This window comes from Myxocyprinus asiaticus, chromosome 1, assembly GCF_019703515.2.
Source record: "Myxocyprinus asiaticus isolate MX2 ecotype Aquarium Trade chromosome 1, UBuf_Myxa_2, whole genome shotgun sequence".
In the NCBI taxonomy this organism is placed as follows: Eukaryota; Metazoa; Chordata; class Actinopteri; order Cypriniformes; family Catostomidae; genus Myxocyprinus; species Myxocyprinus asiaticus.
In genome coordinates this window covers 29,166,362-29,181,434 of record NC_059344.1, presented here as the reverse complement: position 1 = coordinate 29,181,434, position 15,073 = coordinate 29,166,362, and the positions used below count along the sequence as shown (strand labels likewise).

At 41.0% G+C, this 15,073-nt stretch overlaps 1 protein-coding gene across 1 annotated transcript in view; it reads right to left on the bottom strand.

Moving 5' to 3' along the window:
* The window catches only part of LOC127440757 (protein ENTREP2-like), a 200,185-nt gene that overhangs the window by 30,865 nt on the left and 154,247 nt on the right, over positions 1-15,073 (bottom strand). Inside the window, exon 3 of the mRNA XM_051697603.1 lies at positions 11,160-11,270. Within this exon, the coding sequence (XP_051553563.1) occupies positions 11,160-11,270 (111 nt within the window). The remainder of the gene's footprint in view (positions 1-11,159; positions 11,271-15,073) is intronic.

Genomic DNA, 15,073 nt, shown 5'->3' with positions numbered 1-15,073 from the left:
TCACTGAAGATATTCTTCAGTCTCACAACCAGTCATTTATGACAATTCAGAGGTATTTTGTTTTTTCACATGTTTTCAGTGTATCATTTTAGATTCTACATTTTAGATCTAGATTTAGAACTTCAGATTTCAGTGTTCATATTAACACTGTACAGATAGATTTACTTTGACATCCCACTGCAGGCAACCGTGCTTCTAGGTTTTTCTTCTGAGCAGCAGATTTGAATGGTGGATATGGGCAGTGGTGCAGTTTTATAAGCTTATAAGCATTATATGATGTAATAATGTTTATGTTAATAAAAGTTGTTATAAATGGATATCTATGGTTTACAGTGAAAAAATATATGTAGGATCTTTCTGAGTTATCGTCAAAACAAGTTTTAACTTGGTTCAATATGCCTGTATGATTATGTCGGACATGAAGCAGGTTGATTTATACACATCCTCACACGTTTAACACACTTCTAAAGCCTGAGAAATGTGGCATATAAAAATTTAAATTACCATAAGACAACAAATATGCGCCTTTAATACTTAAAGCTACACTATGTAAGATGTTTTTGTTAGAAATGAACAAAATTTCATTAATGAACAAGTACACGAACAATCTGCCTTTCAAACCATGTTTTTGCCTTATCCCGATTCACAATGGTAAGCCTATAATAATTATTTATATTTTAGAGCTGTCAGGAAGGATTTGGCAGGAAATTGCAAACTTCCGTCATTCATCCGTGCATGTTTACGTCATGTCCGTAAATAAAGGAAAGAAGGTCCAGAGCTACTACGTGATGGGGGCATGGCTGAGTGACATCTGTGGAGAGCGAGGCCAGGAGAGGAAGAATGGTAAGGATTGACAGCTGTGGGAAATCACCTCTAACAGCTGTTTTTTGTTGCAGTGAGAGCTGGAGAGGGATAAAAGGGCAATCCAAACCGCAAGAGGGGAGAGAGAGATGCACAAAGCTGTGTGTATGTCACTGCTGAAAAGCAAACTGAACCTGTGTGTGTGTGTTATTGCTGAAAAGCAAACTGTGTATGAACTTTGAGTTATAAAAAAGTCTGAATAAAACTTACATTATATTGTTCAGCCGGCTCCCATTTCCTCTTTCAGAAGAATACAAGAGATGTCACAGTGGTGCCAAAACCTGGGAATTTGGAGGAAGATACGCCGTTCTGGAGTCCTCGCCGCTGGCTGAGGTGATCAAGACCCTCGCTGGTATCCACCAAACCCAGCACCATGTCCTCCTGGATCTGCGTGCAGAGCAAGATCAGCAGTTCCAGGTGCTCCTTCAGGCCCAAGCTGAGGACCGGCAGGTGTTACAGAGCTTAGAACCCCAGGGGAAACCTCAGCCGCAATCCTGGCCAAAGATTCAGCAGGACGACCCGGAGGCCTTTATCAAGTTGTTCGAGCGGACGGCCACATCCTGGGGATGACCCAAAAACCAGTGGGTGGTCCGCCTTTTGCCACTGTTGACTGGGGAGGCTCAACTCGTGGCCCAACAGCTTCCAGTTACAGACCTCCTGGAGTCCGAGAACATGCGACGAGCCATCTTGCAGCGGGCTGACCACAGCGCTTCCACTCGCTGACGCTGGGCAAGCTTGCCAGCCCATTTCCATTTGTGCAACAGCTCCATGACTCCTGCCGGCGGTGGCTGCTGGCAACAGGACGCGACGCCGTGGCAGTAATCAATCTGATGGTGCTGGAGCAATTCATTTCTCAACTGCCGAAAGGGACAACGTCGCTGGATGAAGCCATGCAGCTAGCTGAGGACCACTTGGCACATATCAGGGGGCCAGTGAGCCCTCTTCTCTCTCTCTCTCTCTCTCCTCCCTCCCCTCTCCTTTCCCTCGTCCTGTTCCTATTCCCCGGATTCTGGGAATTCCGACCCCTAAAATAGTTCCCCGGTCCCATGGGCCATTCAACTCACCAGTTTTCCCTAACCCTCTTCACTCTCCCCCACAGGTTGGTGAATCCGCTGCCGCAGGTGTGGGTGTGAAGTCTGGGCTGGTCTGCTGGAGCTGCGGGGAACCTGGGCATATCCAGGATCGATGCCCAGCGATGGAGGTGGAGACATTGGTCCGGATCCCTGACATGCCAACAGGCCACCCCTGATCGAGCAGGAGCATACCAGATACCTGTGAGTATTAAGGGGGGTACATACCAAGCCTTGGTGGATTCAGGTTGTAATCAAACCTCCATTCACAAAAGCTTGGTTCAATCCGAGGCTTTGGATACAAGCCGGCGGTTAAAGGTAAGGTGTGTGCATGGGGATGTTCAAATTTACCCTGTAGTGACGGTCATTATTCAATTTCGGGGACAAAAGCAGAGTGTCGAGGCTGCGGTTAGTCCTTGCCTCAACCATCCACTAATCTTGGGTATGAATTGGCCTGCATTTCCTACTTTTTTGAGGGGAATTTGTGTGGATAGGTCCTGTAACAAAGTGTCTCGGTGTGTGGTTTGCAATTCGCTGACTGGGGAGGTGGAGCCAGGGCCGTCTATTTCAGCTCAATATCAGGATGACATAAGGGAGAGGGAAATCTCGACTTCCCTAGCCTTTAGAGTATTCCCTGCAGGGGATTTCCCTCTGGAGCAGATGCGAGACGAGACCCTTAGGCACACCTTCGACCAAGTGAAAGTGATTGATGGTCAATGCCACCAGCCAGACACTGCATTCTCATACTCTTTTTTATTATTATTAAGGATCTGTGGGGGTTCCGAAAGAAATCCTCACTGATCAGGGCACAACGTTTATGCCACGCACACTACTCGAACTGTACGAATTATTGGGGATTAAATCGATTCGGACCAGCATTTACCACCCACCGACAGATGGCTTGGTCAAACGATTTAATCAGACACTAAAGAATATGATTCATAATTTCGTGCACGAAGATGCTAAAAATTGGGACAAGTGGATCGAACACCTATTATTTGCAGTACGAGAGGTCCCACAAGCCTCCACGGGGTTCTCCCCATTTGAATTATTGTACAGGCGTCTACCGCTCTGTGTGCTCGACGTCCTAAGGAAAAAATTGGGAGGAGGGACCTTCAAACAGCAAAAATGAAATTCAATATTTTCTTGACCTGAGAGTAAAACTCCACACACTGGGGAAATTAACACAGGATAATTTGCTCCAGTCTCAAGAACATCAAAGCTGGCTGTAAAATAGGGGTACTCGGCTACGGGAATTTACACCGGGAGATAAAGTTGTTGTATTACTCCCCACATTGAGCTCTAAATTACTCGGCAAGTGGCAAGGACCCTTTGAGGTCACACAGCGAGTAGGGGAAATAAATTATGAGGTTAAACGAGCAGATAGAAGCAGAGCACGTCAGATTTACCACCTCAATCTCCTAAAACCATGGAGAGAGGTCATGACTTTGGTGAAGGTGGTTCCAGAGAGGGAGGAGCTTGGACTGGAGGTGAACTTAAAAGCCACCGATCGAGTCACCCTGGTCATTTGCGGAGACCACCTCTCACCGTCACAAGTCACAGAGGTTGCCAGGTTGCAAGGAGAATTCTCTAACATGTTCTCGCCTCTTCCCAGTTGTACGAATCTCATAGAGCACCATATCAAAATGACCCCGGGGTAGTGGTATGCAATCGTCCCTACCAATTATCCGAGCACAAAAAAGAAGTGGTTTGGGAAGAATTAAAGCCCATGCTAGATATGGGGGTAATAGAAGAATCAAACAGTGACTGGGCCAGCCTGGTGGTTTTGGTTCCGAAGAGTGACGGCTCGTACCGGTTCTGTGTGAATTATAGAAAATTCAATATGGTGTCTAAATTTGATGCATACCCAATGCCTCGGATTGATGAACTGCTCGATTAGTTAGGCACGGCTCACTTTTAATTGACACTGGATATAAAACAAAGGGATATTGGCAGATCCCCTTAACTCCCATGTCCCGTGAAAAGACAGCATTTTCCACACCGTTTGGATTACACCAATTCGTGACGCTTCCGTTCGGTTTGTTCGGGCCCTGGCTACGTTTGACTCATGAACCGAATCCTCAGACCGCATGCTGCATACGCTGCTGCCTATCTGGATGATATCATTATTTACAGTAATGATTGGCAGTGGCGCCTGCAGAATCTGAGGGCTGTGCTGAGGTCGTTGAGACGAGCGGGACTCACGGCATACCCAAAGAAGTGTGCAATTGGACGGGTGGAAATACGGTATCTGGGCCATTGGCAGGTGCCACGCCAAATTGATAAAACCGCAGCGATTGCGGCCTGCTTGAGACCCAAGACCAAAAGGAGGTGAGACAGTTCCTGGGGCTGGCTGGCTATTATCGTAGGATTGTGCCTAATTATTCGACCGTCACCAGCTTGCTGAATGACCTGACTAAAAGGGGCCACCAGATCTGGTCCAGTGGACAGAGACGTGTCAGCAGGCGTTCAAGCGGGTGAAAGCTGCACTTTGCGGCGGGCCATTATTGCACTCTCCTGATTTCGCTCTCCCTTTTATCTTGCAGATGGACACATCAGACAGGGGGGTGGGAGCGGTACTGTCCCTCGCTGAGGGAGACTAAGTACAGCACAATAGAGAAGGAGTGTTTCTCCAGTACTATTTGTTGGAGCGTGTTTCCATCCTCTGTTCGGACCACGGCCCGCTCCAGTGGCTCCATCGCATGAAGGATGCCAACACGCGGATTACCCGTTGGTATGTATCTTTCCAACCGTTTAAGTTCGAGGTGGTCCACAGGCGGGGGGGGGGGGGGGGGGGGGGCACAGATGGCTGTTGTGGATCTTCTCTCTCCAGAAATGGGGTGGGGGGTGTATAGTGACAGGCCAGATGGCTCCCCAGTCAGGCAATGGGGGTATGTGGTGATGGGGGCATGACCGAGCGATGTCTGTGGAGAGCAAGGCCAGGAGAGGAAGAACAGTAAGGATTGACACCTGTGGGAAATCATCTATAACAGCTGTTTTGTGTTGCATTGAGAGCTGGAGAGGGATAAAAGGGCAATCCAAACTGCCAGAGGGGAGAGAGACACACGAAGCTATGTGTGTGTCACTGCTGAAAAGCAAACCGGACCCGTGTGAGTGTGTTACTGCTGAAAAGCAAACCACGCTTGAACTTTGAGTTATAAAAAAAGGTGTGAATAAAACTTACATTATATTGTTTAGCTGGCTCATGCTTCCTCCTTCAGAAGAATACAAGAGATCTGTCACAGTGTGGTAGTAGTTTGTAGCTGAAAGCTTGTAGCCACAACAATTGAGCAACAGTAGGGCCTTTCCCACTGGTGGTATTAAAGCCTGTTTTAGGTACTTTTCTCCAGGACAAGTGCTTTTCATCGCTTTTGCACCTAAGGAACTATAGTTCCTCGAACCCATTTTTAGCTCCTACACCGTGGTAGATACTTTTGGGGTGTATAGGGACTGTGGGAGGTGCTGCAGCCTGTGATTGGACAAAAACCTGGATTAAGAAAAGAGAGGAGCTCCATAGCCACCATTAGTAAACAACTAGCTGCTAGCCTGCTACTCAGAGGATTGCGCTTATTTTACAATTCCCTTAAATTAAATAACATATAACAAAGTATCCAAAGAGAATCACCCGTTTCACATATGTGTGCATGTGTGTCTGTGTGTGACTTCATCAGGAGACACACTTTGAGTTTTTCAGATATTTTTCAGATATCCGTCTTTTTCTTCATTTTATATTTATTTATTTAATTTTTTGAGGGGAGGGGGCGAGTTTTGATGTCATTAGTGACGTTCCCTTTGATGAGATGATCACCTGTAACCATGGTTACATCAGTACTCCTCAAACCATCAGATTCATCTGTGCAGAAGAGCAGAGTCCCAGCCTGACTCACATAATTACCAAAACAATGTTCCTGCGTAAGTAACTTGCATTTTTATTCTTCAACCGCTAGAGGGCCAAAAGTTACACAGTGTAGCTTTAAATTACTACTTAAAGGTGCACTCTGTAATTTTTTTCCTCATTTAAAAAGTTTTACTTCTAAAGAAATTAATAGTAAAATTAAAACATATGTATGAAATCATGACCACTCATGTGAGGTGAAGAGTTCCGTCATATCAGCAACCTTATTAAAGCTGTTTTACTCTATATGGGACAGGGGTGTCCTCATGGGGGCAGCCATGTTAGGACCACATGACAAGCTGAATACTACTCGCTTAATCTCAGTAACTGCCCTGTTATTGGACACATTCATTCATCGATTAAATTAATCCTGGCTTACTGTGCATAGTGAATTTCTACAATGGCATTGGTAACTGAAAACTACTGCGTTTGAAAGTAGCTTCCAGGCCACTTGGTGTGGAGTGCACCTTTAAAGGGGTCATGACATACTCCATCACTTTTCACCCTGTCTCTGGCCCTCTGTCTGAAGCGCTCGGTTTTAAGCTCTCTGGCCCTTTAAGTGTAAACAGTATAAACACCCACTGTTATGATTGGCTAACATTGTGCAGCCTGTCCAATTAAGCCATATTTGAAACTCAATCGGAATAAAATGAACAATCAGCTTCACAACATTATAAAATTAAATTTCAGGGTTTATACATAACATTCACCCTATACATTGCATCCAAAAACATTAAAGGAATAGTATACCCAAAAATGAAAATTCTCTCATCATTTACTCACCCTTATGCCATCCCAGATGTATATGGTTTTCTTTCTTCTGCAGAACACAAATTAAGATTTTTAGAAGAATTTCACAGCTCTTTTTGTCTATACAATGCAAGTGAAAAATCACATAAGTCAGCCTAAAGATAATCCATAAGACTTCAATGGTTAAATCCATGTCTTCAGAAGCTATATGATAGGTGTGGGTGAAAAACAGATCGATATTTAAGTCCTTTTTTACTATAAATTTTCCTCCCTGCTTTTTGCAATTTCCACTTTAACTTTCATATTTTTCTTCTTGTGTTTTTGGTGATTCACATTCTTTATGCATATCACCACCTACTGGGCAAGGAGAAGATTTTCTAGCAAAATAGGACTTAAATATTGATCTATTTCTTACCCATACCTATCAAATCACTTCTGAAGATATGGATTAAAACACTATAGTCGTATAGATTACTTTTATTATGCCTTTATGTGCTTTTTGGAGCGTCACAATTTGGCACCCATTCACTTGCATTGTATAGACCTACAGAGCTGAAATATTCTTCAGAAAATTATCATTTGTGTTCTGCAGAAGAAAAAAAGTCATACACAATTGGGATAGCATGAGGGTGAGAAAATAATGAGAGAATTTTAATTTTGGGGTGAACTATCCCTTTAAGCACAGTGGCACCTTAACTATAAAACAGTGATGACATTTGAAATATTTATGAATGAATCTGTTTACTTACAGTTTTGCGTCGTACCCAATAGAGTTTTTACTGCCTCATCTTTAATAATACTCATTCAATAACGGTTCCTTTGCAAAACCTGAATCATGTTTTGACTGGTTCACAAGCAATCCACATTGATCTGATGCGAAAACATACAATCGACGCTGAAATGTTCTGAATATGCAAACGTAATACAATCCATGGTTATGTTGGATGCTTCCACCGGGTTCAACAGGCCAAAGCAGAGACGCTGGTCTTAACATCTCACATCTTCCATGTTTGTTTACACACAGAACGGCATGTGTTTCTCCCAGTCAGTGGCAGCAGAAGAATGAGATGCATTTTTAAAAGTTGCGCTTGTCCCCTTTGGTGTAGATGAATCTCCCACAACATGCCCTCTCTCCTCTTCACCTGTGTAACTGAGCAGTGAGCATCAGTGGGCGGGGCCAGTGGTGCAATGATGAAAAATAGGTGTTGATGTCTTGCTGAAGAGGCAGTCATATGCAGATGTATTTGGTCCTTGTGATGTCACAAATTCCACTAATTCCAAATGGCCCGTTTATGGAGCCTGGTTTAAATAAATGCTCTTTTTCTTTTAAGGAGGAAGTTTTCAGTTCTATTTTTATAGTATAATGACCTCTCATATGTCAAAAGATCAAGGAAAATTTGATTTCTCATGCCATGACCCCTTTCAATTATTGGTCCACATGCAGTGATTCTTGAGGTAAGGGACAAAGCATGTCTTACATCCAAATCAAGAAATTCATAATAATAAAAATACTGGAAAAGTTAAAACTAAAGGAAATGTGTATACTCAGGGCATTTATTACTTATATATTTTAATAATTTCATTAGAATTTTTTTAAATGCATGCTCTATACTTGGAAGCACATGTAAAGAGCAAGAGGTTAGAGTGTTAAACTGCCAAAAAAAGTGTTTAAAATTGCAACAAATTCATAAATATGCAAGAGTGCATCCTGTTTACTGCTTAGTGCTTAATACAGTAAAAGGAGGCTGTACTGTACCAACTACCTCAGGGGGGACTAAATGCTGCTAGGTGGTCAAACTGTAATTTGCACTACTGTCTGTTCAAAATAAATGAAAAGAAACCTAGCATTTGGGATTTGTTGCTTTTTCCTGTTGTACCGAACTCGTATCGAACCGTGACCCCAAAACTGATGTACGTACCGAACCGTGACTTCTGTGTACTGTTACACCCCTAATATATATATATATATATATATATATATATATATATATATACACACACACACACACACACACATATACATACATACACATATATACATTGGCGGCCAAAATTTTGGAATACAGGTTTTACTGTTTCGGAAGGAAATTGGTACTTTAAATTCACCAAAGTGGCATTCAACTGATCACGAAGTATAGTCAGAACATTACTGATGTAAAAAACAGCACCATCACTATTTGAAAAAAGTCATTTTTGATCAAATCTAGACAGGCCCAATTTCCAGCAGCCATCACTCCAATACCTTATCCTTGAGTAATCATGCTAAATTGCTAATTTAAAAATCACTTGCATCAAACACAGTTGAAAGCTATTTGGTTTGTTAAATGAAGCTTAACATTGTCTTTGTGTTTAATTTTGAGATGCCACAGTGTGCAATACACTGACATGTGTTAAGGTCAATATTAGGTCAAAAATGACAAAAAAGAAACAGCTTTCTCTAGAAACTCGTCAGTCAATCATTGTTTTGAGGACTGAAGGCTATACAATGCTTGAAACTGCCAAAAAAACTGAAGATTTCATAAAAAGGTGTACACTACAGTCTTCATAGACAAAGGACAACTGGCTCTAACAAGGACAGAAAGAGATGTGGAAGGCCAGATGTACAACTAAACAAGAGGATAAGTACATCAGAGTCTCTAGTTTGAGAAATAGACGCCTCACGTGTCCTCAGCTGACAGCTTCATTGAATTCTTCCCGCTCAACACTAGTTTCATATACAACAGTAAAGAGAAGACTCAGAGGTGCAGGCCTTATGGGAAGAATTGCAAAGAAAAAGCCACTTTTGAAACAGAAAAAAAAAAAAAAAAACGGTTAGAGTGGGCAAAGAAACAGACATTGGACAACAGATAATTGGAAAAGAGTGTTATGGATCTTAACCCCATTGAGCTTTTGTGGGATCAGCTAGACTGTAAGGTGCGTGAGAAGTGCCCGACAAGACAGCCACATCTATGGCAAGTGCTACAGGAAGTGTGGGGTGAAATGTCACCTGAGTATCTGGACAAACTGACAGCTAGAATGACAAGAATCTGCAAAGCTGTCATTGCTGCATGTGGAGGATTTTTTGATGAGAACTCTTTAAAGTAGTTTAAGAAGTTCTGAATATTTTTTTCAAATTGTAATAATTATTAATATCCTGACTATACATTGTGACCAGTTGAATGCCACTTTGGTGAATAAAAGTACCAATTTCTTTCCATAAGAGCAAAATCTGTACATTATTCCAAACATTTGGCCGCCAGTGTATAAGTAAATATATATATATAATTTATATATATATATATATATATATATATATATATATATACACACACACATGCATACATATATAAAGCCAACAAAACCCAAAATACAAATATGTATAATAAAGATATGAATAACATAAACAGAGTATATACAAAAGCAATCAAAATTCAGAGGCAAAAAAATATCAGGTTAAGATACCATCATAATACCATCAGGACATGGGGCAAAAGAAAAGCCACATTGAATTATTAACTAGAGGTGAAAATCCAATTAATGCACAAATGAATGTCCTTATACAATGGGCAACCCTACTGCAGAATATTTTATATTATTATATCTAGACTATATCGCACAGAAACATTTAAGAAATAAAATAACTTTCAGAGAAGAGACAAATGTCAAACTCAGACAGTATCTAGAGTGTAAATCCAATAGGTTTCATGCCTTAAAAGTAAATTGTTAATGTCACCTCCCCTATGAGGACACTTCACTGATTCATTTTTTATTTCTGGTTAATAATGTGATGTATATTGATTGATTGTTCTGGGGTATATAAGGGCTGACCTTTGAATGTTTTTATTGTCTGATGGGTGTGAAATATCACCTTAGGTCAGAACACTATAATAAATGTTTCTATTTTTGGAGCTGTGGTGTGGGGACTTTTTTCACTTTTTTTATGCCTATTTGGTCGGGCACCCACACTGAGCTTTTTTGCCGTTGGATGTGCATGCTTTTGTTCATTTCTTATGTGTATTTTATCACACATTGAGCTCATGATATGACATCCTGTAATAGCATTTCTAATGCACATAAACCGACACCCACAGCGACGTCTCACCCAAAAGCATACTGCATATTGAACTTTCAATCAAAGAAAGAGAGGAACTTTCTCCAGACAATGGATGATTATGTTTTTCCTGCTTGCAAAATCCTGTGAGCTTCGACAGACAATTAGGAATCCCATCTACACAGAAGCGTTGATGTAATGAGAACAAAAGGTGGTAGGTGTTAACATTTATTTAAACACGAATAGAATGAGAACATTGCAGCTCGTCAAAATAGGTCCAGGCAGACTCCCTAATTACCTCGGCCATGCCGACTGGTTGTTGAGCTAATTTTTCTGAGGGCATCATGTTAATGAATGATTCTCTTGGGAAATTGTTAGATAGATTGATTCTTTAGTGACAGGCTGGTTAGTTCTGAGTGGACGATAAAATGACTAGTGATTCACCGACATAGGTTTAGGACTAAGCTATTTTCAGTTCAAAACTCTACCTTCTTTAACAACACAGAATTTATTTTAGGTATGTGTTTGAGGAGAAGCCCTATGGTTTTCTCACCAGCTGACAGTCCTCTAGAGAGTTGACCAACTGGGCATTCTGACAGGAAAGGATGGCTCCAGCAAGGTTCAGCATCACGCACACAGCAGACAACAGCATAAAGAAAGTTATCTGTGGAGACAGAAATGAAACTGACTGTCAGTTCCAGAGGTTTAGGTGGTAAATTAAGACTCCTAATAAACCAAAAACAGTGGGAAGCAACTGTTCACCTCATTAAACAGCCATTGCAGACGGATTCTACATACATTTCTCTCTAAAGGCACGGTCACTCATCCCTTCTCACAGCAAAATTCCGTGGGCGAAGATGGCGTGGGCGGACATTGAGCGAGTGTGACACCAGCAAAAACATAATTGTTAATCAGCCTTTTTTAATGCTGCACTTTATCCTCAGTGAGACTTAAGTTAAAAAGAAACTCACCGCTAAAATTATATCCTTGTCAGTTGTGAATATTCAGTGTAGCTGTGTACGATGCACCACCCGCACAGAGGTCACTGCCAAACCAAGCAACTTCCTATTGGTCAATGCGGCGAAATTCACCAAACTTGAATGTGAGCCGAAATCAGCACCAGGAAATTTGTTAACTCCAGAAGTCCATCGCGCCATGGAATTTCATCATGCAAACGTATGTGTGACCATGCCTTAAGCCTTAGTACAGAATATCAGGCAGAACTGCACTGACAGATTTATTTTCAGTGTTTAGGCTATCTGATGTCTAGTCTTGCTATTTATTTTGTTTGTAAAATGTTTCATAAAGCAGTGCACTTTTTTTGCAATAAATTATTTTCAGTATCAAATCAGTATTTTTCATGTTTTCTGGGAGAAATATCTAAACATCCTTAAAAGAAGATACATTTAATTGAAAATCAAAATTACATAAATGTAGTCTTGTATTCAGAGAAATCTAACAAAATGTGGTAAAGTTTATGCTTAAAACATAAAAAAAAACAAAAAAACAAAAAAAAAGGAAAATAATCACCAATTGGTTAAGAAAATTAGAAAATTAAAATTAGAGAGAGACTTTGTCTTGTTTTCCAGACTTTTTTGTGTGTTTAGTTTTAGCATACCAATAATAACCAATTGTGTTTTTTGGGATTTGATGTAAGAGTGTGAAAGATTGAACTTGATTGATCGGAACTATTTATGGGTTAAGTGAAAGGAACAGATGTGACTAATAATTAAAGAACTCAAAAATCAAAACCAAAACAATTACCATTGATCTCACCATCTGAGCCCCAACTCATTACTGTGTGAGACAGCTCCTAACTGCTCACATAGATAAATGAGAAACAGTAACAGAAGTGCACTTCAGAGCACTTGGGTATTTTTCTCTGGATGTTGACATACTACCTCTCCCACAATTCCTTGATAGACCAGGCGGATACATGGTCAGTGACATATGGCCATCTAGAGAAACCAATTTTTGCACAATTCCCCGCCCCACATCCTATCAGTGCAGCCCCATGCAGCTTGATAGATCTCAAGCGTGCTCATTTTTCCTCTTTTTGTACAGCTGGCGGAAAGGCAACTTCTGGTTCCTCTCCCCCATCTCTCCATTAAAAACAATTCTCTTTATTTCTCGGCTGACAGTTCTGGGATCTCAGTCCTGAAGGATGAAATACAGAGGACATTCTGGCTGCTTTAAATCACAGTTCATGTGCAGTAGTATGGGTATAAAACTGTCAGGTCCAGCCCAGGCAGATTACTGGCTAGGACACTAAGCTGTATATCAGCTCTGGCCTTAGCTCCACTGCATTGTGATTTACTAATGTGGCCCTCTACCTGACAGGACATTAACCTTGCAATAGCAAATGTGCCAGTAGAGAGAAGAAGAGACAGAGTGAGAAAGCTGAGCGATGAAAGTGAAAGTTAGAGAGGCTAGACATCAGACTCATTTTAACTCAATCACACAGACAAAGAGGGCATGCAGCACTGCTGATGTGAGGGACATCTGGAGAGAGATTGTGAGCTATGACTGATATAAATGTTAGTGTTTTTTAGGCTCGTAGTAAACAGGAAGATTGAGTGACTGATGTACGAAGGTGTTCTGAAGCTTCCTGAGGCTGTGAGGGTCCTTGGCTCAGACAATCAGTAAACCTCTCACTCGAGTTCCTTCTCACTCAAATAATGTGTAGATATTGCAAAGATGTCAAAGGTGATCAACTGCAGCTGAATGACTGAACTGGGTCGAATTTTGACTTGTGGACCAAAGGACATTGAAAGGTTATGAGCACAGGCAGAAAATTATGAGAATCCATTTCCCCTATGTTTCAAAAGAAAATTAAGGTTAAGGTTTTTATTTAATGTCCCTGCTGACCAGCATGTAGATGAATTTACATGCTGGTCCAAGCTGGTTAATGCTGGTTATGTTTGTTTTGGTGCTTGTCTAGCCTGTGGACCAGCATAGCCTCAAGATCAGCATGGTTTTCTGATGAAGCTGGTTGACCAAAGAAGGCTAGCTGGTACCGGCATATCAGCAACCAAAACACAACAATGCTCATCTTTTCAACAAGGGTAAGGGATATGCATTACAAATCACAAATCAAGAAGTATGTATATTAGATGTGTTCCCAGATATAATAGCTTATCTTAAACACCTGTTGCTTCTACATGTTCTTCTTTATTCTGAACTTGTGCCTTTTCTTTTCAGAAACAGGATTTTCAGATTTTTATAATGTAGCCATTAACATTCATGTCAGAATGTGTTCTGCAACATGACAAACATGAAACCAAGCCCGAGCTCCATCATTTCACAGAGAGAGAACACATTACAGCACAGATGATGACTGAGAACCAACACAAGCAATGAGTCTGATTTTGTAAAGCAAAAATGTAAGATGTTATTCAGAAAGTGATTGATAAGGGAAAGCTTAATGGGCCACTCTTCAGGCTTCCTTTTACTGCAAGCTGAGCGTGGCCAATGAAATACACGATTCTGTCCATCTCTAATTTACTTTGCTGTTCGTACAGAGGAAGGAAAATGGTTCTTTTCAGCAAATGCTTTGTAGTCTACAGTGAGCAATATCAAAAGACAAATTAAAATGCTGCGCTTCGAACCTACTACTGCGACTCCTATTTAATCTTTAACTTGAATTGCAACATGCTGTCTTCTCTTCTTGCTGTCTTCCCGGCAGGGACAAAAAATGGTTCAAGGAAGGAAAACAAATGAAATTTTAGCAGAACGTAACCGAAAAAACCGGAACAAAGTGATTTTCGTTATTTTTCAATGCTGGTAGCCGTTATAACCGGTTAATTTTGTTCAGATAATTTTTTCATGAAACTAATGGCCAAAGGGTTTATCACAGTACATTTTTGGACCTACACCACTACATGTTGCCCAAAAAAATGAAACATGTGCTTTGATACTGAAGGAATCACACATTTCTTTGCCTATTTGCCGTTGTGGATGTCAAAGTCTGTGAATGAAGACCTTTTTAACAACTATGTATAATTACTACATATACTGTACATGCACGGCTAATCCAGATACAAGGAAACATTATTAGAGGTAAAAAGTACATTTCTCAGTTGTTTCCAAGTCTTCACTGAATTATTGTTAGATGTGATGCATTAATACAGATTTGATGCTAATGAGTTTTGACTCAGAAGCAGATCTGTTGATAAAATTATACTTAACTGTTAATTAACTGCTTGTTATGATTTCTTTGCCGATAAATCCACCACACAGGGGATCTTTTTTTGTTTGTTTATTTTTGCTTATTTTGGTGAGGCAAGTGGCTTATTTTGGGCTTGTTTTTCCAGACCAGGTTGCTTGTTTCTCTTGCGAGATCTGGCAACACTGCAATTGGTATTTCACCCACCCCTCAGCACAGAGAACTGTCACTTTAAAAAGAACGTTATTAACCATTCTTTTATTTTGTTCTAACCGGTAACCTTTTGGAAAGGAGGCTGCGGA